Raw genomic sequence first — 27,030 nt, forward strand, 5'->3', positions numbered from 1 at the left:
ATTTGTTTTGAAAATTTAAATGTATAAATTGACTACTTAGGGTGCCCCCTTGTAGCAAATAGCTTACTGATCTTTAGAAATGAAAGTAGGTCGCATTCCTGTCATGAGAAAGATTCAAATACCATGCAATGCGCTAAAAGTTGCGCAAATGCCGCGAATTTACTTGAATCTGCTTGTTTAGAAGTATGAGGTGCGGGTAGTGCATTTTAAACATGTTGGAGAGAAGCCGGACCCTGTTATTTTAATAATTTTGTGTAATGAAATATGTCAGACATTAAACGTGCAATTTTAACGACACTAGAACCGCAAAAAGTGAATGATAAGGCAGCGAAGAAACAGTGCAAGTCTGTGAGAATATGTGTAACGTTACCCGAATCAAACGAAGACAAGTGTCCAGAATACAACTATAAGGACGAGCTAGCAGCAGCAAAGGTAAACTTGTGACAGAAAATGGTCACGAAATATGTGTGGGACCCACCACAAAGAAAATAGGGCGCTGTCACTGCTTATTTCCATTGGAAAATCAAATATAGTATAAGTTGGTGCGAAAGACGAGGTGTCTTTGCGGTCCGTTGGTCGGACATCATTTTAAGGATATTCTCGAAAAGTAAACCTCGATACGTGTTTTAATTACGATTTTCATTCAAGACGCCATATTTGAACCTTATTTAATAAAAAAAAATCGGTTTTCATCAACGAAAGCTATCGCAAAACGGACGCACAAAAATCTAACAGCGGACGTTGCCGCACGACTTCCAAAACTTCTGCGGAAATGTAAAACTCACTTCGATACCACGAGCAAGGGCTCCTTTGGTAAAAATCGATTGTGGTTATGTCCTTTTACCCATTTCGAATCGCACCAGGAATAGTTAAATAGCTACTCCCTTTACTGACGTCAGGAAGGCCATATGCAGCCTTTCGCTGGTCACGTAGGTCAGTGCACACAACTGAAGAGCATATTATTTTTAGCAGCTTTATTATTACAGAAATAATAAATTTTAACATTACTGCCACGAGCAATTTTATATCTATTTTTTTAAATACCCTGTTGTCATTCGGCTACTCTACCGGTGTTGTCAGATATGTTGTTCATAGCATTTTGAGAGAAAAGGATAAAGTTAAATAACAAGATTTTTTAACTGAAAAGTAGCATTCATATTAAGGGGAGAAAGTTAGATAGATATGTTAGAATTGGTTGTCTGTGTGGTTTACTTAAACATATTTTAACTGAAATTCGATCAGCATAAAAGGAGAAATTAATTTATACAAGGCAAGGAAGCCAGAACATTTTTTTTCATAAAAAGTATTTCAAGATTAGAAGATCGATCGAATTATTATATATTAAAATATTTCGTTATTTCGATGAATAGAAAAACAAGTTTGTATTAAACTAATTATAAAATTGATAAGTCTTTCCGGTTATGCGATATTTTTGTGATACTATTCGCGGGGTATTAGCGGGACAAACGCGAAGGTGTGGAAAGGAAATCCCATAGAAGAACTGTAAACCGCTCGTGAAAATTAACTTTTCCAATGAAAAGCTGGATATTTTTTATAATAAATGCAAAATATTTAATATTAATGTTTTCACATAGGTTTTTTCTTTAATTTAATTTATTTTAGTGCAAATATCCCACATTGTTATCTAAACGAAATGGCGCGTTTTTATCAGGAGAGCAGAGAATTGGAAGAGGTAAAAAGCGGAGCGATGCTGGGTTCCTCGCGCTCGAGAATAATGCAACGTTGCCAGACGTTACGAAAAGTACAATTTATACTACTTTTTAAAATCGCTGTATTTTTTTTAAATAAATGTGCTGGATATTGGCACATTTGTTCAACTGATTCGTTTATAGAAGGTCCGGCAATAGTGCGTCGGGCATCTGTAGCTCCCAGAATTAAAAATTTGGGAATTCAAGAAAATATTTCAAACTTCCACAGGGTGTCTCAAAAAAGTGTGAGTGGGTCGGGATAATTTTTTTTAAATGAAACACACTGTATATTATTGCAGTTTAGGCTTACTTTCAGATCACTTTACATAATACTAAGATATGAGTAAGATATGAGTAAATATATTTGGTAGTTTCAGAGATATTAATAAAAATAAAAATATATATATTTTTCAGCCTTTCTTAAGAAATTATTAAAAATACAAGAACTGTCCTGAAATCAAGACTATATTAGGTATTTACTTTAAACGGTCTGTACTTATTTTGCTGTAAATGTCGTAATCTTAATCTACAGGGTGTTCAAAATTCTACGCCAAACTTTCTAAAATATAAAATAGTTTTTCTTCATTTTTTTTTTAATGGAGCACCCTGTAGGTTATTTTTTTTAATAATGTTGAATTAAAAAAGTGAACATTTTTTGTATTTAGAGTATTTCAAGATTTTTCGCAAAGACTCGCGGTATTTCATGTGGCTCTTTCAACGGTAAAATATTACAGAAAAATGGGCGGCTTTGATAAAAATTTACTGTAGAAAATGCCATATGAAATACATATAAAACCACGAATATCTGTGAAACCTTAAAAATCTTGAAATATTCTAAATACAAAAACTGTTCATTTCTTATTTCTCCGTCTGAAAACGTTTTATCCTTTTCTAATCTGTTTATAATTAGTGATAATTTTTAACAAGTTTTATGCCCATTGGCGTAACTACAGGGGGTCCGGGAGTGCCCCCCCCCCCTCCCAGGTACTGCTGGAAACCCCCCAGAGAAATCCTGAATTATGACTCTTGGCTACGTATTAATTTTTATTTGCTTGTGATGCAGTAAAAATGGCGTTTTCTAGTTTTGTTTAGTTAATATTATTTTGTTGTGTCACAGGTTGTGTTCAAAAAAAAAATGTGTTAATTTTTATTTTTTTAGAAAATTTGTAGGTATTTAAGTAATCTACGGGAACGCGGTTTGATAACCAAGTTTATGAAGTTTGTTGATAGAGAAATTCATGAAAACGTTTTATTCAAAAAATGTGTTGTTTTAAATTATTTTTCATTTTTAAAAAACAAAAGCCCTAGGTCCCCTCTGGGCTCAACCACAGCCCCCCCCCAGGCCCCCCCCCAGGATATATTGCTAGTTACGCTAATGTTTATGCCAATTCATAGTAAATGGCGCCTAGAGACTGACATCGCCAAAATTATCATCGATTGTTATTCGTCGTGTGTCGTGTCACCGTTTTCTTTTTCGATCATAAGGTATTATCTATATAATTTATAGAATTAATATAAAATATCATGGTTTTTGAAATATCACAATATAAAGATATTCTGTGGGAATATGTAGTGATAATTTGTAATCTATACTGTTGTTTTTATAAAGATTACATAAGCGAAAAACAGATTATTTAATACACGGGGGAAATCTAGTTACTAAAAAGTAAATTTAATAATATGTAACATTTACAACTTGCAATACTACTATTATCCTAATTTGTAAGACAGAAAAACCATCGATCTCTATTGTACACCTACCAAAGAATTATGCATATGCATTCCGGCAACGTCGCTTTCCCCATCCCATAGGACAGTTTCGGACAAAGACGGAAAATGACACATAACAATAACGCAAGAAAAGAATAGAAGATACACGTGGTGTTTCTAAAGTAGGGCGGGCGGTGATGATGTCATTCTTGGCGGGATTAAATTCAAAAGTATTAGGAGAGGACGGAGAGGTCGAAACTCGAAATGAAAATGTCTATATCTAAAAATATTCTTGCAGTGCTATAAATAAATAAATAAGTCGCCTGATTAATTTTGAAATAGCATTTTGTTATTGTGTGATTATTATTGTTTTGTTTTTTTACAGAAAAAAATAAAACAGGGTTTAAAAGAACCGTCATCAAGCTTGAATGGAGGAGCTGGAGCGGATCCCTTCGATAATGAGAACGATGATGATGTCCGTAGGATCGCGCTTGAGATGGAAGCAAAATATGTAAGTAGAATTTTAATTTAAATTAAAAATTAAATTAATTGTGACGTTGATATTTAGTATATGAATAATTTAATAAGATACATTATATTTACAATAAACAAGTTATTTTGAAAATACATTTGATGTTAATCTTCTTTCATACGTGATAATATACAGAGCGTCCTCATATTTCATGGACATTGAACCTGTGATAGAACTACTACGTATTTTTGAGTCAAAATAAATTAATTGGACACGATTCACTTCTATAACCAATAAAAAGTAAACCCAAACGTTAATGATTTTAAACTTTATGAAGCTATGTAAAATATTATACCGGGTGCGTCTCAAAAATGGCTCACTTCTATAACTTTTTTTTATTTTTTCAGATAAATAAACGAGATTTGGTATGTTAGTACATGACATAAATTAGGATTGATTGATGTATTCAATTGTTTTCGGTCACTTCCTGTTTCACCGGAAATGACTACAACTTTTGATTTTTAAATAGCACCCTCCGTATTTTTTTTACTTTATTCTATAGAAAATGACACTCTGAACAGAATGACAATCTCGGTTAAAAAACATTGTATTTTAAATTTCAATCTGGAATGTGTTAGAAACACTAATTTTTAATCAAGGAGCCTTGGAAAAATAGATTTGATCGTCTAATGTTTTTGGTGTCTTATCCTAGTCGGTTAAAAGATGCCCAAATCGCATTTTTAATCATATCTCAGTTTCTTTAAATGGAACGAGGGTGGCCCATTAGCATTTAGCATATTTGGAAAAATATTTTTTTTTACTACCTAATAATTTGGTACCACACATTTCATATTTCGAGTCAAATTGTCGTTACATTTATGTCCATGGCACTCTAAATTAAAATTTAAAATGCTATTTTTTTAATTAAAAATGTCAAAAGTTGACATATGCTATGTCATTCTACTCAGAATGTCATTTTCTATTAAATGAATTAAAAAAACAAATCTCGTTTTTTTTTATCTAAAAAAATAAAAAAGTTATAGGGGTGAGCCACTTTTCAGACGCACCCGGTATATGACATAACATAACATTTCGCATTTTTTCCAACTAAATTATTATCGCCATACCTAGATTTTAACTCTTAATGTGACAAGAAATATTTTTGTAGTTGCGAGGTTTGGAAATTTTTTTTTTGTCATTTTGTTTTTTTGTCAAAGGTAAATGTTCAAGCACTTGTTCAGAGGTAACTTTTCCTGCAAGTTCAAACGCCTGTTGAAAGGCGCCAAATCATTAATAATTGGAGCCAGTGGCGCACCATTTCACCCTCAAAAGGGATTTCTTTCTGACTTGTAACTCAAATTCTATAATTTTTTAGTCATATTTGTTTATATAAACGCTTTTTTATAAACTAATATGAAGCATCGTCTTAAGCTGAATTTTCATGCATCCGTTATTCGACGACACGTTGATACGATATTAATTTTATTGGTTGAATTTAAACACTTCGATTGGTTAGAAACGGTTAATCAATGCCTTTAAATTCAACTTAATTCTACCAATAAAATTAATATCGCATCATCGTATCGTCGGACAACGGATGCATGAAAATCAAGCGTTACTAATGTTATATTTTAACTTACTTGGAAGTGGTCCTGTATATACCTATAAATGCCCTTACCTACGTGTTGTCAAACTGTAAAATTCAAAAATGTCGTTTTTTTTCCGTACCTAAAGGGTAAAAATATAAACCGTTATAGCTAGATAGTTGAAATTTATACAGATAATGTATGTATGTTGCCGCTATAAGAACAAATTAATACTAAAAACAGAATTAAATAAATGTTTATAAATAAAAACTATTCACTAAACATTATCTTTTAAGTAAGAATTTTAGATAGAATCTTTCAAGTCCTCGGTGGCCGCGTGGTTAAAGCGTTAGGACTTTACGCTGCTATGACGATGGAGCCGTAGTAAGGCAGGTTCGAATCCTAGTCAAGGCGACTTTTTTTTAACCGTTTTTTTTCTAATTTTTACATATTTTTACATATTTATTTTTACTTTTTACATATTTATTATTGATTAATACAATTTGTAGTTATGTATTTCTTAATTTTTTTTTAAATTTAAATTAAATTGCAATCAAAATTTCAGCTAAATCGGAAAGAAAGTTTATAATAATATAGTGTCTAATGTTGTATAGATAATGAATGGTACGGAACTCTTCGTGCGCGAGTCCGACTCGCACTTGACCCATTTTTTCAAATTTAGTTAAGTTATGGTATATATGTTGTTTGATGTGAATTTTATCTACCTTTGAGTAAAATGTTTTTTACGTCGCTTGTATTCATTTTTGTGTTAATTTTCTCATGACTTAATAATTCAATATATTGTTTTATCTCTTTTACTTTTGAAATCCATGCCTTGCTGATTGACGAACTATATATCATTGAACAAAAATTAGATAGTAAATAGTACCGAAAAAACCGGGGAAACCGGGAAATCCCGGTTCCTTAAAGGCGTGGTACTGATCGATATTCTCAGTTCCGAAAAACAACTCCGGCTCCGAAAATTATAAAAACGAATATATCGGTACTCTAGGATCAGATGACTTAACACATTTGCTTCTAACCCACGACCACCACAATCTAGTACTAATGTAACATAAATTTTAGGGCTCCAGCGTGACCGGGGGCGTAAAAAAGCGACGCAGAGGTCGCAAGGATGACTACGTGGACATCGGGGCCGGCTACGACGAGTCGGATTCCTTCATCGATAACACCGACGGCTATGATGAAATCATACCGCCCAATGTCACAACGCTGCGAGGCGGCTTCTACATCAACAGCGGGGCCCTCGAGTTCAAGACTGATGACGAGGCCACGTCGGAGGTGTCTTCCTCTAGCAGTTCGGAGGATAGCGGTAGCGAGGAGGACGAGAAGCAGGAGGACAAACAGAAACGAAAGGTTTGTATACCGGGTAGAGATGAGCAAAACTGTGATTGCGATTTTTAAATCGCAGCGACTGTTACCTACGATTGCGATTTTAATATTTTCCAAACCAAATTATCATAAAAACCAATAAAAAAATGCTTTTTTCTAGATATGTCAATGAGCCACCCTTGTTCCATTTGAAAAAATTGAGATATTATTAAAAAATACGGGTTGGGCATCTTTTAACTGGGCAGGGCAAGACGCGAAAAACAATAGACGATCGAATCTATTTTTCCAAGGCATCTTGATTAAAATTAGTGTTTTTAACACAGCCATGACGTGACACAAATGACATTCTAGATTGAAATTTAAAATACGATTTTTTTAAAATGAAATTTTTTCGCAAAAAGAAATTGCGAAAATGTCAAAAGTTGCCATATGATATGCCATTCTATTCAGTCTTATTTTTTTATCGAATAGAAAAAATACCGAGGGTGTCATTTAAAAATCAAAAGTTGTAGTCATTTCCGGTGAAAAAGAAAGTGACTAAAAACAACTGAATACGTCAATCAATCCTGTCATATACTAACATACCAAATCTCATTTTTTTATCAGAAAATACCTTCTCTATAAACAAATAATATCATAGAGAAAATTCAATCGCAGTTTACCATAAAATGTTTGAATAGACCACAAAATTACATTCGCAACAATATCGCAAATCGCAACTTCTAAAAATTCAAACTCGCAGATTGAAATCACGGTACCAGTTTCCAAAATCACAATCAAAACGGCAAATCGCAACCAAATCGCAAATCTCAGCTAAAGTCGAAAATGTTTGAAAAAAAAGACTACCTACCTGAAATACCAAATCTTGTTAAGAGTTAATTATATAGGAAAAAAGGTTTCAGAGTAAAATATTCTCGTAAGTAATGAAGAAATCTTGAAAAAAAAACCTATTCAAGCTAATTTAAACCCCAGGATATGACCCTATTACTTTGTGTAATTGCCTTCAATTTAAATTAAGATAAACCGATTTTTATTTAAGCAGAAATTTTCCTATTTATTTGCGGGAAATGAATTATGCCGAATTAAAATCATTAAGAAAACCAATAATAAAGAAATAAATCAATTTTCTACTAAGATTCTCATTAAATAGTATTTAATGGAATTATCGAATTTTCCTTTTATTATTAATCATCATTCTCAGCTTATTTAACCATTTCCAATTATGGTGTAGCCTCCCCCCTCACATATTTAGATACTCTCTTTGTAGTTGGGCCCATTGTTGTCTCCTGTTGGCTATGCAGACCCAAGTTATCCTTGCTAATTTCCTAATATCATGGTTACATCTCAGGCTTGGTCTTCCTCTAGGCCTCTTGGGTACCATGCGTGGGTACCATGCTGTAGTTGTTGTGGTTCATCTGTTGGCCGTCCTTCTTACCAGGTGGGCAGGGGCCCATTGCCACTTAAGGGATTTGATTCTATGGATGACATCTATTACCTGGGTTAGATAAAGTGGCGATCTAGATTTGATTATAGTTGAGTTTCTTCCATAAGTACTTCATACTCACAAAAACATGATGGTGAAAACCGCACATCGATATCTGTTACCGTTTCGGAGTTACGGGGTGTTTTTCAAAAATGTGCATTTTTAACAAGTCGCTGTAACTTTTTTGCTATGGAAAATTTTTCCGAAGCACCTTTTTACGTAGAATTTAATGGTTTAAGTATAATTTTTTCAAAATTAATAATTTATAATTTAGAGTTATCAAAAGAAAAATTGATATTTTATTTGAGACACCCTGCATATTTTTCATTAACTGAAAAGAACTTAAAATTACCTTTCGAAAAATATAACACACTTGATATCTTCTTAAAATCTCCTTCGAAAAACAGAATTTTTAAAAGTTAGCCACTTTTAACTAGTAGACTTTGGACACCTTATTGATGATATGCCCCTAATGGAACTCGAAGACATATTTTCTCAGCAAGACGAGGCACAAATTTTGCAGCCAATTTCAAGAATAATTAATTATGGATCTAATCCTATGGATATCTTTGCGAAAAAATAAAGGTTCTTATTTTTAAATTGCCCGTATAATCTAGACAAGATTTAGAAATACTTAGCAGTTATGAATATATGACAGGGTATCTTTCATCCCTACTGAGTTAATGAATTCCGCGAGAAATGTTCAAAAACGGCCACGTCTGTCCATAACAGAAGACGGTCGATATGTCGAACACCTGTAGCAAAATGTCATGTCTTAGTTTGCTATTTATTTTTATTGTTAGATATAGTTTAAATGTGTTGACGTTGGTTAAATATAGTTTAAATTTTTATAAAATTCTGCACCTATCATTGCAAATATTATTTTTGTGTTAATTGATGCTCACAGGCTAGAATTTTTTTGCATTAGATTCGGCGCCGTTCAAAGCCTACTTATTTAAAGTGGGCGAATTTTTATAAACTCTATATCTCGAAGAAGAATGGAGCAAAATATCAAGTGTGCTATATTTTTGGAAAGGTAATTTAAATTAATTTCAATAAATCAAAAATATACAGGTTGTCCAATATTAAAAATCTATGTTAAAAATCCAGTTTTCTGTTGATAATTCTTAAATTATTAATTTTAAAAAATTATATTTAAAGCATTAAATTTTACGTAAAAAGGTGCTTTGGAAATGTTTTCATAAAAATACAAAATTTTCCATAGCAAAAAAGTTACAGTGATTTATCGAAATGCACATTTTTGAAAAACACCCCGTAACTCAGAAACGGTAACAGATATCGATATGCGGTTTCCACCATCATGTTTTTGACAAAAATTGAGCTCCGGACACCGATATTAGTTTTCGTCTATCTCCTATATCAAAGGGTGTTACCCTTTAAAAGCGTCCAATTTGACCCACCCTGTATATTACTTTAGTTTTCGCTAAATTCATTTTGAGACCTACTTTATTGCTGGCTGTATTTAATTCGTTAATTTGTATTTGTAGTTCTTAGTATTCTTTGTAGTTCATTTGTATTCTTAGTAGGAATATTGGCAATTAAGACTATGTCATCAGCGAATCCTCGATGGTTAAAATATTCTCCATCTATTTTTAATCCTTTGTTGGTCCAGTCTAGTTTTCTTTTCAGAATGCTTTTATTATTAAATTATGAAAATGCATATTTTTCACTATTATTTTGATGCGTCAGGCTTTTTACCACTGTCATCTAATGAATGTTTTATTATTTTTAGAGGCCACTGGACAGTACAGACGAGGAGGACGACGGAGTAGAAAGTCACGGAAGTTCGGAGAGCCAAGGAGATAAAGTGAGATTAAAAGTAATACTTAAAAGTATGATTTGTTTTTTTATATTATTAATTTAGAAGAAAAATGGAGACAAGCCAAATATTAGTATGCATCAAGCCATTAAGAAAAAGATGTTCAGCACGGAGAAGATTCAGGTTAAGAAACAGCGACTGATTGAACAATCCGCAGAGAAACCAGCAGAATTAAATTCTGGTATGCTAAAATAACAGTTATAACAAATATATTTTTATCCTCAAAACATCTTGTTTTTATTTCCAGATAACGTAGATAAAGACTCATCTAAAGAAAATAAGAAGCCAATGAGATTAAGCAGTGTAGCAGATGCTATCGAATCAGTTATCAACAGGGCCGAACAGCTGTCCAAAGTAGCGAAGTCTCCCCAAATAACCAAGCCCGAAGAAAATCATCCTATTAAAACCAGTAAGTCGTCGAAAAAATTAGTTGCGTGCTTTGTATAAACAAATTTTTATTCTAGTCGATGATAGAATCGCCCAGTATACGTCGGAAACTGAAGCTGATTTTGCCAGGACAGAGCCAATAAAGTTACCAGAAAACCTGCCTGCTGATATAGTACAGCTCATAGAAAACATAAAGAAAACAGCAAGGAACTACAACTATAAAGATGGAGGAAGAGTGAAATTTTTCACTCCTGAAGTCAACAACATGTTTTTAAAGTAAGTTTTTTTATTTTTATTTTACTTTTCAGCAAGAAAATATATGAATATAAATAAATAAATAATAAGCGTTGTATTTTCCCTGCAGTTATGATTTTTTGACAATATTCAAAATTTTTCAAAAAATGTGACAAAATTAATTTTTGATTTTTAAAAAGTTGCGTTGGTGCACTCGCAAATATGAAAAAATATCGCAAATTTTAAAATAGTTACTAAAAACTTAAGTTAGTGCAACATTTTTTCTGGTAGGCTTTATGTTAACTCGCTAAAATTTGGTTATTAAAGCTTGATTTTCATGCATCCATTGTCCGACGATACGCTGATATAATATTAATTTTATTGGTTGAATTTAAAGACTTTGATTGGTTAGAAAATTACAGTTTTTAAATTTATTGCATTTTCATGTCCCCGTTCATAGGATATACGATTTGCTTGTGATTGGTGTCATTTTATATTTTCCTTTCCATAACGATTTCGCTGTTTTACTTATAGTCTAAGGGCTAGCAATGTTTACGAGAGATAATTTTAAGAAAGCTTGTTCTTTAATATGTCTTTTGCTATGCTCTTCTGAACAGAGTGCGGGCGGTCGATGTGGCTGCCGGTAGACATTGCGTTCACTACTGCGCATCATATCTGTATTCAACAACAGTTCACTACTGCGCATCATAAATTCGCTCTGTATTTCAGGAACTAAGGAGGCTAGGAAAATAAACCTATGTGTAGCATATTTTAGTTTCATAAGAAAGTAATGTAAAAATCGCATCATTGTATCTCTACTCATAAACGGGAAATCCCATAAAACACACGAAAATGGGATACCCTGTACAGATGTGATGCGCAGTAGTGAACGCGCATAATAATCTACCGACGGCCCGCACTTTGATCAGGAGAGTATAGCAAGATATATTATAGAACCAGCTTTCTTAAAATTCTCGTTTTCCCGACGGTGCTAGCTCTTGTACTCTTATATTTTTATTAAGATTAGATTAAATTTGTCAAAAAAGTGTCAAAACGTGCTTTATCGTACGATCTTTCTCGGTTGACGGGCTGGAGTCAAAAATTTACGGATGAAAAGTGGCGCGAGAACGCCATGGTCAATCAGAGCACCGTCGGACCATTGTATCAACGGATAACGGACGTATGAAAATCAAGCATAACTGTGAAAAACCAAATTACCTCTATGTTACATAAAACTGGATTTGTTTCAATTGGTATTATTGTTACAGTTTAGAATGTAAGTGCAAAATTCTTGGAAGATCGTCTAGAGTGAAAGTTTACGAACATTTAGCCTATTTCGTGAGGTGTCGAAAGGAAACCCTCGTCAAACGTGCCAAAAATCTCGTCCTGGAAGATGAACAGAGAAAACTGCGGAAGACTATAGAAAAGTTGAAAACGCAAGTGGACCAACTGATGCCCTCGCTAATAACTGTTTATGAGAAGGAATGTCAAAGGGTACTACAAAAGAAGTAAGTTTTAATGACATATTAAAGTAGCATTAGCATATTTTATACTTTCTATGCATATTAATCGTCTATAAATATCTGTAAATTAAAATTATCATATAAGATGTCCACGTCATAGTTAAAGGGAACATTTAAAAATTACTACAGTTACCATAGGATAGACCAAAGCTTCATTCAGAACCTCGTAATTAGTGGTAGACATTTTCAATTAGTAGAAGTTATCAATCTTTTAACTTTTCCATTAATTTTTGGTCTTGATTCTTTGATTATCTTCCGTCAAGAGAAATTGTGGTTAGAAATCAAAAGTTATTAATTCTTAATTATATAACTTATTTTATAAGCTAAATATTAGACTTTCTCTGTGGATACAACTGACTAACCCAAGCTGTTGCTAGGATATTCTATTCATTTTAATTGTGTTTTTAAACATTAAGAATGATCGTAAACTAAAAAATATAAAGTGTAATTGAAACCACTAATTTATTCCACTAATTGGGAGGTTCTCGTTAGAAATAACAGTGTGAGTTGTCACAAGTCACAATATCCTGCATTAGCTATAGCCACAGAACAGTATGAAAGTTTTACATAACTCATATTTACAGTACCAAAAAATAACGGTATCGCTTATCCCTATAGATTACACTATTTTTATTTTAGATTTTCACAAGAAGCCGTTAACAATGAGGAGCTTAAGAATCTTAAAGCACCGAGAAGACGGTTTCCATTAACTGAGGATATAAAGTAAGTATAGGTTCATTTTAAATTTATGTTATAGTAAAATTATCTTTTACACACCAGACGAATGATACGGGACATTGTCAGCTTCAAAAAACGATGTTACTTGCACGAAGGAAGGAAGAAAGATGACCTGGAAAACCTTCTCGCCGATTACCTTAAAAAGGAGATCCTGATTCTGTGGCCCGAAGGCTGGATATCTATGGCGGTTCTGAAGAAATTCTGCGCGAATAACGTCATTAGAACGCCAAATCCCAAAGCGACAAATCCGGGGGCCAGTTCGCGACCTCCCCAAAAACCGCCAATACCTTCATCCGGTTCCTCGGTGATCAGTTTCAGCGCGGGCAGCAACCTCACCATAACGCCAGTAAATTTAAGCGAGAAATTTAGCAATAATAACCTTAACACGAAAGAGAAAGCGCCTATAGAAAAGCGGTCCGAACTGAAAGAGTGCAAGGAAAACGGAGTAATCGTCATTCACTCTTCGAAGAGTAAGGAAGAACCTGTGATACCAAAGCCTCCTCACTGCCAGATAATCGATCTCACCGAATCAATATCGTCCAAAGCGAAGAGTTCTGAAACTAGCGCGGGGAAGTTTCATTTTCCGATCGAACATTCCGAATCGTTAGCGTTAGAGAAGACTTTGAAAAGCAAATATGCGGAAATAAATATTGGACAGTCGTCGAACGCTCAGAACGATATAGAAGACGTGCAGAAGGTGATCGACAGTTTGAAAGCGTTGCACAAGCTGTCGTCGCCTTCGAAAAAAGAGGCGGGAAAAGCGTCGTCGGTGTCCGTCATCGCGCTGAACAAGAGCTATTCGAATTCGAGCTCCAGTCAAGGGAGCGCCGGGGCCGCCACAGAGCGAACCAACTTTACCGGATCGTTGGGCTACCAAGACGAGTTCCAAAAGCAGTTCATTGGTTCGATAGGTAATTTGAAATCTCCACCGCCGCATTCGTCAAAATCGGGCTACAATAAATGTAGTTGATTTGGTTTTTCATAAACTTTATTTTTCGTTTTGCTTTTTATGTATATTATCTTTTTATATCGCATATGCAAAACTGTGTATATTCAAAATTTATTGTGTACATATTAATCTTTTACTGCCCCCCGGTTTTTTTTTTAAATTATACTTTTTTCATGAGATGTCAAAATTTGTTATTGGCAAATTTAAGGTCATTCCTGAATATTTATTTGTGCTGTAAAATAAAATACTCTCGTCCACAAGTTGATTTTATTTCGAAATGCCAAAGTTCTAGGTGCTTTAGTGATGTATCTGATATTCGCATTCGCGAATATTCGCATATATTTTGATATTTGTATTTGGAAAATGTATGCGAATATCAACGTTCGAAAAATTGTATAAAACATAAATATCAGGCAAATTCAACAAAGAAATATTATTTTTTAAAATCTCTATTACAAAACCCTGTCACAAAACCCATCCTTGAAACAATAGAGGCTAGCAGTTATTTTAATTGTGATTTTATTTTGTAATCAGCCTTGACTTGCCTCTTTGGTATTGGTTCGGACTATAAATGATCCATTTCTCATTAGAAGTGACCTTTGGAAATGACCAAACAAAAAAAAAGGCAATGTTGGACCAAGATGTTGGACTAATAGACATTACAGGGTTGCCAAGGTCTGGCTATGGCTGCCGATTTTCGTGAGTACAATCAATACACTCGGTATAATAAGATATATATTGCTGAACAAAGAAAGAAAAACAAGTATCTTCCCAAGCGCATGAAATATAAGTGCCTGTGTAAGAAGCACTTCGCAGTTTTCTCTCTCCGACCTACAAGATCACCATTATGAGACATGTAATTATCGACCCAAGACTATCTCTTGCCGACATGGTACAATAACTCATGAATTAACAAAGCGCGTTCTTTTCTTAAGCTTGATTTTCATGCATCCATTGTCCGACGATACGTTGATACGATATTAATTTTATTGGTAGAATTTAAAGACTTTGATTGGTTAGAAAATAACGCAGTTTCACAAAACATCCCCCTTTAGAACTTTTTCTTTATATAACAAAACAAACAATAACTTGTAACAAAAAATTAGTTATTGTCAAAAGTAGTTAAAATCATGTTAAAATATTAAAATTTAAAATTTACAAGTTATAATTAGATATATATATATATATATATATATATATATATATATATATATATATATATATATATATATATATATATATATATATATATATATATATATATATATATATATATATATATATATATATATATATATATATATATATATTTATATTATTTCAACAACAAACACCTAATAATAGAGCGTAATGTTGATATACAGGTCTAAAACAAAAAGTGCCGTTATATTTTTCAGTTTTCGTTGTCAGCCGCGGAAGTTTCAGTGATTTTAGTGTTGTCGGATTTTATTTGTGAAATAGAAATATTGTGTTTGAATTGCAAAACTAAAAGTGGAAGTTTTATTGCAATGTAAGTAAGCGTTTGTCCATTTTATATTTTACTTTTTTCATACCTACGACAAATATACATATATTGAAAATTTATAATTCGTTTTATTTAAAAAATGTTAGAAAACAAGCTTGTAATCCTGTAATTAACATGATTGTTATGTAATATATTCCATTTAAATGTAATATATTACTTTACAATTAAAAAAATGTAAATTAAAAAAATATATTAAAAATATATACAGGCATTAATTGAAATTTTTTGAGTGCGAACAAACACGAGAGGCGCTTTATTATTTACTTTCATTTCTTAACATGATAGACGAAGTTCTAAAGGGGGATGTTTTGTGCGCAGTTTTTAAATTTATTGCATTTTCATGCCTCCGTTTATCGGATATACGTTGGTGTCATTTTATATTTTTGTTTCCATAACGATTTTGCTATTTTACTACTTATATTTTGATTAAGGTTAGATTAAATTTGTCAAAAAAGTGTCAAAACGTCCGTTATCGTATGAACGGGTCCGTTGGCGGGCTTGGGTAAAATATTTACTGACGAAAAGTGGCGCGGAAACGCTTTGACCAATCAGAGCACCGTCAGACCATTGTATCAACGTATAACGGATGCATGAAAATCAAGCTTTAAACGTTTATCAGTGTTTTTAATTCCAACTAAAAATAGTCTTTTTAAGAAACTAAGAATATTTTAATAAACAAAACGACAAGGAGATATCTGATCAAGATACTGAATGCATTTGTCATATTTTTTATACTTACTATACAGGATGTTATTCCATAGATGCCACTATGCAAACATGCATAGTATAGAACTTCTTTTAGAAAATAAAATACATTCTTTTACATTTGCAAATATTGGCTGCAGATATTTGCAATGGCAAATTGTTAGAAATTGATATTTGTTGATCACTACTAGGTACCCCCATAAAATACTAATATATATTCTTGAAATTTTACCCAGTAATAACTTTCAATATGAAGAATAATCTGTAATCTAGAATTTAGCCAGTATATTTAAGAGAGCTTTATTTGCTTGATAAAATAAAATACACTCATTTATTTATTTTTTTTCTTGTTAATTTTAAAATAAAAAATAACTATGCTAATTTACTAGGCTTTACAATAACTCGTTTCCTCTTCATTTTCTTCCTTTGGACTTCTAATCTATGCAGTTCTGACTGAACTTCGCTGAAGATTTCCACTTGTTCTTCTTCTGGTATAGTTCTCCTAAATACAACATAAACAATAAGAAGTTGTATCACAAAATTTTAACTACAATACTTACATATATTCCTTCATTAGATCATATTTTTCCCACGGTGTCTCTAATTCCTTTGCCCTTATATAGAACCTTTCAGGTAATCCTAAGTCTTGGACTCCTCTTAATTTTTTTCTTTCCCATCTTTCAAGCCATGGTTTAGGCTTTAGTTTTACTTTAATAGTATTAATAGGTACTGGAGTTCCTTAAAAGTTCAATCAATAAAAGATTATTTGTTAAGTTAGGCTTTTTCATCAAAAGAACTTATTTCTATAGTTTTAAAAGATACCTTCAGGTAGAATTTCTGCATCCATATTGACATCAAAAGTACTGTATTCTGGTAAAGCATCTCTCAAATAGAGTAACTCATCATCAAGTCTTTTTTCTAATTTTAAAACCTCCACTTTGTGTATTGTTGGATCATACATTTCATATAAAACTTCAACGCCCTTTAATGACAAAAATTAACTAACTCAATTTAAATTCATAAAAAATAATATAATATGCTGGTGCTATGCTAACCAAAATTACACAGAGTTTGACCAAACTTTACTTAAACAATTACTCAAATGACCTATATAAGACTGTAAAGTTTGTTAAATCCATTGTTTTTTTTAATGTCTTCACGCCCTGTTTGCATAGTACAATAGCATATAGATTTAATCATGATAAAGTGTATAAAATAAATAAAATATGATTGAAAAAACTGCGTCAGCGATGGCTATAAAATGATGATCGCTGATGTAAAATTATATGGAGAATGTCATCGATCGTCATTTCCAAGCCAACTCAACTTGCTATACCTGATGATCAATAACATTTCTTATTATAAATGTTGCACGTAATCCGCAACCTTCCCTTTTAATACAAATGCCAACAAATCTCTGTTCTTTACCAGGGGTATGTGGGTCAGATGAAGTAACTGCTAATATAGAACCTTAAAGCAAAAATATTCCACCCACTGTGCATACAGTTTTGCCATTCTAAATATCTTACCGACATAAAACTCAGGTATATCAACTTGTGTTCTTCGCGCTACCATATCTAATCGTTCTAGTTTTTCCCTTAAAACATTTCTAAAGTCGATTTTTGGGTCGGGTAAAAATTCCGGATACACATGCCTATATTCAACAATTTGTTTTCGAATGTTATCCTTCGTCCTTAATGGTTTATTTGTTTCTGAAATTGCAGCTTGACTAGAAAACTTGATTAAGGTTTTTGTTATTTCGGAATGATTTGTTAACCGGAGATTTTTCCCCAAAAAAGATAACATTTTAAATTATTTTTTTTATAGAGAAAATGAGGTTAGAATTTAAAATTCCTCTTCTTATGGCAACTGGCAACGGCCAATTTTTCTTCTCTTTTAATTATACTATAAATAGTAAAATTACTATAAACAATCGTAAAAGTTAACTTTTATCCAGCCTCATCGTACTGCGCATGAGCAAATATATATTTCTTATTTTATTTTATTTGACTGTATGAACGCACACAAATAAGAATTCCTTATTTCTTATTTTATTTTATTTGGCTGTATGAACCCACCATAGAACAGGGATGGCTTTATTTAATAAATATGAAGGCGTAAGGTGCTAAGACTATCCGGCCTGTTAATAGAGTTACCCACTTTGTTGGAAGTTAATTAATCTGGTGAGACAGGATCCACCTTTAACGAACTACTTTGCTACTATGATGCTTTTTGCTTCAGGGTGCATCCACACCAAATCCACACTATCCTAAAAACGGCGTATTGGCGTAACGGCGAAACGACCTTGAATAGATTTCCAGTAATTCTATTGGCGGAAAAATTCATCTGTCAAAAATTTCAGCCAATAGAATTACTGGAAATCAATTCAAAACGCAGCAATAATTTATCCCAAAGATTTATCCGTTAAATGCTGTTAAAATATTTAAATTTATTTTTGTTTTTTATTTTTTATCTGTAAAAAAACAAAACAGGCCTATTCCTAGTAAAGATGGAGTAGCAGCCTGAGGCTATAACCAGCTATAACCTTTGCTATAACGGATAAATTATTGCTGCGTTTTTAACGGACTTTTATATCATTTAAGGGTTACATCTTTTTAAACACATTAAAAAATATGTGCAATAATTTATAATGTCTTTCCATCTCCATTATTTATATTTAATAATTGTTGTACTAGGTACTATAATAAAGAATAACTATTATTTTTAAGTGTTCCTTTGACTTATTAATGAATGATATCTTGTTCTGGGAAAATAAAACATCCTTTTTTATAAAAAATGTAATAGTTTAGCAACTTATCAATAAATATGAAAATATATCTATATCTCTTTGTGAACATTTTCTCCTAGGCACAACCAATATATCTACATCTTAAACATTAGTTTAGAGCGGGATTATTATCATTAAGAAAAAATCATCAGTGTAAAATAATTAGGTATCATGTAGACCAAACACAAATGCATTATTTATATGTTACATCATGAACTTATTTTTCCTTTGTAAATATTGTTTTTAAATGTGGTTGGCACGTGCTCAAATTTAAATGCAAAAATTATATAGATCTGTATACATATTAAAAAATTAGAATTATTGTCTGTTAAGTTAAAATATACAGCATTTCGTCTCACGAAACAAAGTTAAATATAAAATGAAAAAACATTACACTAACAAACTAATAACAGCTTTAAAACAAGTTAAACAAACAAGAACGTAGTATGCTCTTTCTAAACGTAATAAGATAAAGTGTCAATTGGACGTAAATGCCTTACAGAGATTTAACTATACATCAGAAAATCATCAATGATGGTAGCTGTATGACTTGATCGCCGCTTTAGGCGAGTTTGTTCCCGTAACTCTTAGCCACGAAGGCTTATGGGCAAGGGGGCTCTGAGGCTCATCTTGGTCTAATAAATGTGAAGTAGGTTTATGAGGAATTGGCCAACTGAAAATTAAATAGAATTAAATAAAGCATCGTTAAAATACGAGGGTAGTCAAGAAAGTTTTCAGCCTCGCTTTTATATGTATAGGTTGAGAAACAATCTGTGTAATCTTAATCATGGGTATAAACGATAGACTACACATACCGGGTGCGTCTCATATGTGGCTCACCCCTATATTTGGAAAAAGCATTTTTTTACGAATAATTTAATACTACACACTTATTGGTATTTCAAGTCAAATTTTCGTTACGAACCGCAAGTTTTAATTTCAAATAAACCATATGCGAAAATGTCAAAAGTTGACATATATGCTATGTCATTCTATTCAGAGTGACATTTTCTATCGAATAAAGTAAAAAAATACCGGGGGTGTCATTTAAAAATCAAGTTGTTGTCATTTCCGGTGAAACCGCAAGTGACCGAAAACAATTGAATATACGTCAACCAATCCTAATTTATGTCATATACTAACATACCAAATCTCGTTTTTAACTAAAAAAAAAAATAAAAAAGTTATAGGGGTGAGCCACTTTTGAGACGCACCCGGTATACATTGATTTATTTAGGATTTATGTGAATTTAACAATATAAAACGAAAAGATACACAGAGCGTTTGTTTATTTACAGTTTGATTTGACTACAGACTTAATATAATCCTTTCTATAGGATACAACGTCATTGGCTTAGTTTCAGGTTCTTCACAAAAAGCGAAAAACCTTGAAAATAAATAAATATCTATATTCAAGCCAATGTTACAAAATCTATAGCAAAAAAAACTAAACAAAACAGTATACCGGCCGTGCCGGTTGCGTCTCAAAAGTGGCTCACCCCTATAACTTTTTTATTTTTTCACATAAAAAAAACGTGATTTGGTATGTTAACCTATGACATAAATTAGGATTAACTTGTAACCATAGCTTGTAACGAACTATGTTGTGAATTTGAATTTAGAAAAACTGAAAACTGACATATATTTTCTCAAATGTCCAAGCACAGATTTTTCACAAAAAAAACATAAGATGAAACTGAAAAATGTAAAAAATCACAAACTCAATGGACTTAACTTATAGATACAAATGTTGAATTTAGAAAAGTTGAAATGAATTTAGAAAAACCGAAAACTGACACATTTATTTGATTTATGAGTCTCACAACGTCCATGCACAGGTTTTCAGGAAAAAAAATGGGAAGATAAAACTTAAAAATGTAAACAAATCAAAAACTCCTTACAGGGTACCTACATAGTGAGTATTGAGGCATCTCGATGCGATGCTCCCCGCGATGTATCTTACGCGCACTTACTAGCATCTTTCTCTTTACATCTGGTTTATATACAGGTTGCTAATTTGTTTCATTACTCGCGGCAAGAGCTTTATGGTTAAAATATGGCAACCTCGGCCCGCTCGTCGAGAGACGACGCGACGGGACGAGTCAGCAGCATAGCTTAGTACTCATTTGGAATGTAGGCAGTGTTGCCATTCTGTCCCCCAATAAGTAACCGTCCAGTTAACAATCTGTATACCTTTGATTTGTTGGGTTAGATTAGTCTATATTATTTTTCAAGAAGTGTATTCCTTCACAAAAAGATTATGAAGACAAATACAGACGATTCAAAAAAGTCGGTAACTTTTCAGACTACCCTCCTAAGTATATACATACCTTTCTCTCTCCGCTGCCGAGTAAAGACTGATTGAATGATTCCATTTGTAAACCAGAGGATTTGTCTTTTCATCAATTTTACATTTGGCAAATTGCAAGGCGTTATAGACGGCACAGTCAGTTTTAGTCGGATGAGCTCTACAACACAAAATAGAAAACTATAAAGAAAAAAAAACTATTCCTATTAACGTACCCTTCCAAAAAAACTTCTAGTTTCGGCGATTCGGCATCGCTATACTCCTCTTTCGAATCAGAGTCGGCGTTGAGCTTTGAAGGTGAAGATGGCGGAGTAAAAAACTCATCTTCTGTGTCGGACTTAGAACTGTCGCTAAAGCCGAGTCCAATGTCCCCATTCGTATCACTCACATTACTAGAGTTCAATGAATCGTCTCCAAAAGTGAGTTTCTTTGAAATTCCTTGTAAATGATATTTTCTAGACTTGGAATGATTTTTCAAACTGCTGTTTCTTGATAAATTGTTTCTCTTTGGCTTTTTAGGATGGAAAATGCAATTGCAGGCATCAAATAAATCCCAGGCATTAACAATTTGAGGTTCCTCAACCTGAGAATCTGAATAGATTTGTCCTGAATCTAATTCATTTTTTATTCTAGACCATAAGCATACAACCTAAAATATATTTTTAGTTTGAATAAAAAGGTCCTAGTACTCTTCTCTAAATTTCAAAACTTTATTTTGCTGCTTTTATTTGCTAACAAAACATTTGACTTTGAAGTATCATATATATATATATATATATATATACAGTTTGAGATCAGTTTTTGGTAAGTAAAGAAGCACTGCTCTTATTAATAATTATAGCATTGTGCATAATAAAGTTGAAAAAAAAATGGAATGTTACTACAAAACCATGGTACAAAGAAAACAAGGTATGATCGATAGCGGCTCCAATTTCGTTAAGTTTGCGCATACCACCTGTGACGTCATACGCCATACAAAAAAATATCCATATTGTTCAATTGCCACTAATAAAAAGAGACCTAAAATAGGGAAGAATTAGGAAATAACCCCAAAAGTTATGTCAATCATCGAGCTTGACATTTGAAAAATTATTTTCACATTTATTGTGTCATCTGTTTGACAATTTTTTGACAATTTGAAATTGGCGCGCGGAACTTGCTGACCAATGGTGCCGTTTATCACCTGTGACGTAGTGACCAACCTGCGCAATATAGAAGTGTCTAGTTCTAGCAGTCAACTATTAAGCTTGACCAATCAGGTTGGTTAGCGTGGTTATTTGGAGTGTGTTAATTAATTCGTGTTTGTCAAAAACTCTAACGTGATTGGTCGGGCTTAACAGTTGCCTGCTAGGGCTAGACACAAGTCGCAGTATCATACCTTGTATTCTTTGTATCATGCTACAAAACGGTATTTATGATTTGAATTTCATTTACAAACAAGCAAAGCTAATTGTGAAAATAGTATCATTTGGTAATAATCATTGAATATCGCTAAACAATTTTGTAAAATGGGATTATTTTGCGAAACTATACTTGTATTATTTCTTGTAAATTTACTTTTATTTACAGTGTAGCTAAAACAACAGTTTTGTTGTAAAATGGGGCGTGTTTTGATTGCCTATTACCGACAGCTGTAGAAAAATAAAAACAGCTGCAAAAAAATAACAAAATTTCAATCATTTCAACAAACGCAAATCATGATATCTATAGCTAGTTCTATACTTACTTGCTTCCTATAAACTGTTGGTTTATTGATAGCTTCCTTTCCATGGGGTCCCTCATCATCTGAAGAAAAATAGTCTGACCTTTTCACAATATTCTCTAAAAATCCATCTAACTTTGACACAAACTGAAGTCTTTTGCAGTCTTTACTTGAACTGTCAATCAGTTTCCTAGCCACAAGATTTGCTAATCTTGAATGGACCTTTTGAAAATTGACCCATTCCGTAAACCTTTCATCCTCCATATAGCTACTCATGAGCAATTCTAAGAGTTTCACATCTGTTTCCGAATTTCTTGCGATGCCCACATAGGCACATTCAGTACTACTTAAAACGCTTGAGACATTAGACACTACTCGACAAGCAAACACTTGACAAGCTTTATCGACATATACAAGAGGATGACATGTTTGTTTTGTGTCGATCGGAGGCGTATCTTCAATTCTACAAGCGGAAAACGCATTACAGAGGCTAGTAATAGGACTCACAATGCTGTCACACTTGTGCGGTAGTGGAGAAAATACTTCAAAAGCCTCTTGATATTCATGCATCTTATTTTGAAGATGTTTTTCCAATATATTTAATCCTTCATCAGAGGAAATGTCAATGAAACAATCCAGAAACTCCCAATATTCCTTCCACGACACGTTGTAATTATTGGCCAGTTGGTTTCCTATTCTTTCCAGGCCCTTTTCGGGATCCTTTAATCTTATAGAGCTTAAATTATCGGATAAAGTTTTTTTCCCTAGAGGTGAATTCAAATTTAGTGATCTTGGTGGAGTTTTCCACACTTTCCTGAAAGATTCAGCTTCTTTTCTCTCCATTGGACCTGCATAAGCATGAATCTCCAATCTTGGACTGAGTGGGTCTTTATTCAAAGTCTAAATAGTAAAAATATTACCATTAATCTTAAATTATCATAACGTTACTTATAAAACATACTGGAGGACTGGAAGGTGAAAAAGGTTCACCAACTAAAGGAGGCATAGAATTATCTTCAGTTCTCAATACTGGGACGTAATAGTTATCACATAATAATTTTTGTATTCTTTCCTTAACCCCGTAAGGCACTCTGCAAGTTCTTTCACAAGCTACCTAAAAATTGTCGTGAAGTAGACACCTCAACATTTCAATTATTTCACAGATTTTATATTTTTTATAAAAATATTAATATTAAACTATAAATTTGGGACATATTAAGATTATTTTTAATATTTTTTTTTTGTTCTTAGAATACAGAAAATTCTGACTGCAAAAATAATTTCAAAAATAAAAAAAAGATTCACGGTTTAATTACTGGTAGTGTCTATATTAAAATATATAAATAAAGAATTTAAAAAAAACTCTTTATTGTAGGTACTAAAAAAAAGATAGTGAAAATGTGGGCGAAGTTTAGCTAATGGCGTTGATTGAAAGAATTGGGAAGATACTCAATCTAATGGGCGAATTCGTGACAAGGCTGATTTGATTTGCGGTCAACGCACAAAACACTTTTTTTCCTCTAATTCGGCTAGTGAAGGTATATCGAAGACAGTGTCGATCTGAAAGTGACAGTGTTGCCATATTAAAATGTGTAATATCTTAATATGTTTGACGAATATACCGTATGATCGAATAAAAACGGCGTCAGCGATGGCTATGAAATGAAGATCGCTGTCATTTTATATGTACAATTATATGGGAAATGTCATCGATCGTAATTTCCAAGCCAACTGGACGCCGTTTTTATTCGATCATACGGTATCTTTGGATTAAAAATCCGCGTTTATGTATTGAAAATTTATTTGTGTTAAACATAGAAAAACATCCAAAATAAAAATTCTTTTATAGGTACCCAATATGTTGTATGATCGAAAAGTCATTTAGTTGGCTTGGAAATGACGATTATTGACATTTATCATAATAGTTTATATATGAAATAACAGTGAACTTCATTTCCAAACCAACTCTGACGCCGTTCTTTGTTTAATCATATAATTTTATATTAAATTGTTTAATGATAGAAAATCCGTATTATTAACGTACTGTACCAAAAATCCGTAAATCTACGGATTAATCAGTAGTTCTGACAACACTGTCTCCGGCAATCACTTACTCTGTCGACCGAAAGCAGAACGAACAGCGCGCAACGGCGATGAGCTAAACTAAATCTCGGAATTCTCGGACAGGCCGACGGTAACGCCAGCCACATCTCGGACAGGTTTTGTGCCACGAAATCGCCCATATGGCTGCGCATCTTCTTATTTATTCAATCAACGCTAATAGCTATTCTACCACTTAACCGAAAATATATAAATTTGAATTCCGTAATCAAGTGTAAATTGGGGACCATGAACACATTGAAATTTTTAATTATTTTATCTAATGTAATATAGAGATTACTAGTATTAAAACTTTGAAACTTAAACTTTAGTTTACTCAGTATATTTAAAAATTATTTAAATATATTAATAAAATAAAAAAATATCCAAAGTTTTAAATTCCTTATCAAAATATTAATATTAAAACTATAAATTTTGAAAAAAGCATGAAGCTTATACAATACATATTTTTTTAATCTTTTTATTAGGTACATTTGTTCTCAAAGTTTAAAAATAAACAGTTTCATCTACATTAAAATACTAAACATGAAAGTTCCTCATGAAAAATGCGAATATCCCTATTTTCACATTAAAAACTCATTTATGTCATTTTAAGCATTGTCAATGCATAATTTTTAGCTAAAATTTTATTTTGTTATATTGCTGACTTATGGATGCCCAATTTTTTCGTGGTTTTCATATCAATAAATTATTATTAAACTTATCAAGATAAACCTGCCTCTTCAGCCAAAAAGTTAAATTTGTTTCTTCTTGTTTTATCACATTCGGGATAAGACAGCAGCACTTCCACCACTTTCTCGGCTCCCCATTTTGAAGCCATGTGTAACGGTGTGTCATTAGCACCCTTAGTTGGCGTATTTAAATAAAGATCGAGAAGCATTTTGCATCTTTGCTCAGCATTTTCTTGGTTATCATCTCCATAAAGTTTTTTTATAAAATCTGGATTACTAATGGTATTTAAAATTAGTTCAACGACAGCCGCATTTCTTTCCTTAGCAGCTACATGTAGAGCATTAAGTCTTGCACCCTCCTGCAAGCAAATTGTTTAAAAAACATAATAAATTCATTATATCAAATACTTACTTGTAAAATTGATGGAGTATCTCCACTGCTCACTAAATAACGAGGATTGTATTCAATCATCTCTTGAATGCTAATAAGGTTTCCATGTTCAATTTTATTTCGAAATTCAATTAATTCCTGTGGCCTAGGAGTTCTAAATGGACTAGCTTTCTCTCCTGCAGATGAATTTTCTTTTTTCTCGCCTTCGATACCATCAATAGAAACTGTATTATTTGGATGTTCTGCTCCATTATATGAAAATTCCACTGCTTCATGATAAAATTGAAAGGCTTTAAATCTAGACTTCTTAAACTTTTTTGCTATTTTCAGTGCAGCATCTTTGTCCTCAAATACATTAGGCTGCTTACTATTATCGTAGGGTATAAATACACCAAAATAAACAGTATTAGCTTTGGTTTTACTTTCAGATTTGTCTATATTGTTTACTGAGGCGTCACCGTCTGTATCCATCGATCGTAAGAATTATAAACTTACTAAAATTATTCAATTTATAAATTTAAAAAAGAAATGTTGACCACACTTTTTAAGGTCATTATTTATTGTTGTATTTGATTTCAACATATTATAAGCACCTACTTACAAACTATAACTTTATCCAAATATTGCAAACTCATAACATAAAAATGAAAACTTATATATTTTATTGAAATTCTAATATTTATGATTTTTTCCACGTTTAACTGTAAACTTTTAATTTTGACAGAACTAATCAACATCAACATCATATCCTTGTTTTTATAATAAACAAGGATCATATTATCAACACATATCAGCATATGAACTAAACAAAATATGAACATATAGGAGGTGCCAC

General features: G+C 32.5%; 3 protein-coding genes across 4 annotated transcripts; 1 reads left to right on the top strand and 2 right to left on the bottom strand.

Moving 5' to 3' along the window:
• The first annotated feature begins 84 nt into the window (after window positions 1-84).
• On the top strand, window positions 85-14,246 carry LOC115877699 (yemanuclein). The gene is made up of 10 exons (XM_030893966.1): window positions 85-432; window positions 3,805-3,930; window positions 6,564-6,854; window positions 10,067-10,141; window positions 10,199-10,334; window positions 10,401-10,562; window positions 10,618-10,816; window positions 12,043-12,282; window positions 12,937-13,020; window positions 13,078-14,246. Exons 1-10 carry the CDS (start codon window positions 265-267, stop codon window positions 14,003-14,005), a joined length of 2,409 nt encoding a protein of 802 aa, XP_030749826.1. The 5' UTR covers window positions 85-264; the 3' UTR covers window positions 14,006-14,246.
• A 2,240-nt stretch (window positions 14,247-16,486) lies between these two features.
• Window positions 16,487-18,081, bottom strand: LOC115877700 (39S ribosomal protein L19, mitochondrial). The gene is made up of 5 exons (XM_030893967.1): window positions 17,744-18,081; window positions 17,551-17,684; window positions 17,037-17,196; window positions 16,775-16,952; window positions 16,487-16,716 (listed from the first exon to the last, which is right to left on the bottom strand). Exons 1-5 carry the CDS (start codon window positions 18,018-18,020, stop codon window positions 16,587-16,589), a joined length of 879 nt encoding a protein of 292 aa, XP_030749827.1. The 5' UTR covers window positions 18,021-18,081; the 3' UTR covers window positions 16,487-16,586.
• A 923-nt stretch (window positions 18,082-19,004) lies between these two features.
• LOC115877701 (ankyrin repeat and LEM domain-containing protein 2) lies at window positions 19,005-26,960 on the bottom strand. Of its 2 annotated transcripts, XM_030893969.1 has the most exons (9): window positions 26,797-26,960; window positions 26,217-26,689; window positions 25,852-26,163; window positions 23,974-24,126; window positions 23,533-23,912; window positions 23,037-23,475; window positions 21,526-21,959; window positions 21,333-21,470; window positions 19,005-19,675 (listed from the first exon to the last, which is right to left on the bottom strand). In XM_030893969.1, the coding sequence occupies exons 2-9, from the start codon at window positions 26,664-26,666 to the stop codon at window positions 19,531-19,533; spliced, it is 2,451 nt and encodes an 816-aa protein (XP_030749829.1). In that variant the 5' UTR covers window positions 26,667-26,689; window positions 26,797-26,960; the 3' UTR covers window positions 19,005-19,530. The 2 variants fall into 2 exon arrangements, with proteins under 2 accessions (XP_030749829.1, XP_030749828.1); XM_030893968.1 differs by having other exon boundaries at window positions 23,037-23,912.
• Window positions 26,961-27,030: the final 70 nt, after the last annotated feature.

This window comes from Sitophilus oryzae, unplaced genomic scaffold (assembly GCF_002938485.1).
Source record: "Sitophilus oryzae breed Bouriz unplaced genomic scaffold, Soryzae_2.0 scaffold_1498_pilon_pilon, whole genome shotgun sequence".
NCBI lineage: Eukaryota > Metazoa > Arthropoda > Insecta > Coleoptera > Curculionidae > Sitophilus > Sitophilus oryzae.

Coding starts and splice junctions, on each gene's coding strand:
- LOC115877700 (XM_030893967.1), bottom strand. CDS start 18,020: ATGTTATCTTTTTTGGGGAAAAATCTCCGGTTAACAAATCATTCCGAA. Junction 17,197..17,550: donor GAAATGTTATTGATCATCAG/GTATAGCAAGTT, acceptor TTGTCATTAAAG/GGCGTTGAAGTTTTATATGA. Junction 16,717..16,774: donor GATCTAATGAAGGAATATAT/GTAAGTATTGTA, acceptor TGTTGTATTTAG/GAGAACTATACCAGAAGAAG.
- LOC115877699 (XM_030893966.1), top strand. CDS start 265: ATGTCAGACATTAAACGTGCAATTTTAACGACACTAGAACCGCAAAAA. Junction 10,142..10,198: donor CGGAGAGCCAAGGAGATAAA/GTGAGATTAAAA, acceptor TTATTAATTTAG/AAGAAAAATGGAGACAAGCC. Junction 10,563..10,617: donor AAATCATCCTATTAAAACCA/GTAAGTCGTCGA, acceptor TTTTTATTCTAG/TCGATGATAGAATCGCCCAG.
- LOC115877701 (XM_030893968.1), bottom strand. CDS start 26,666: ATGGATACAGACGGTGACGCCTCAGTAAACAATATAGACAAATCTGAA. Junction 26,164..26,216: donor ATACTCCATCAATTTTACAA/GTAAGTATTTGA, acceptor ATTTGCTTGCAG/GAGGGTGCAAGACTTAATGC. Junction 24,127..25,851: donor TTAACTTTTTGGCTGAAGAG/GCAGGTTTATCT, acceptor GACAATTTTTAG/GTAGCTTGTGAAAGAACTTG.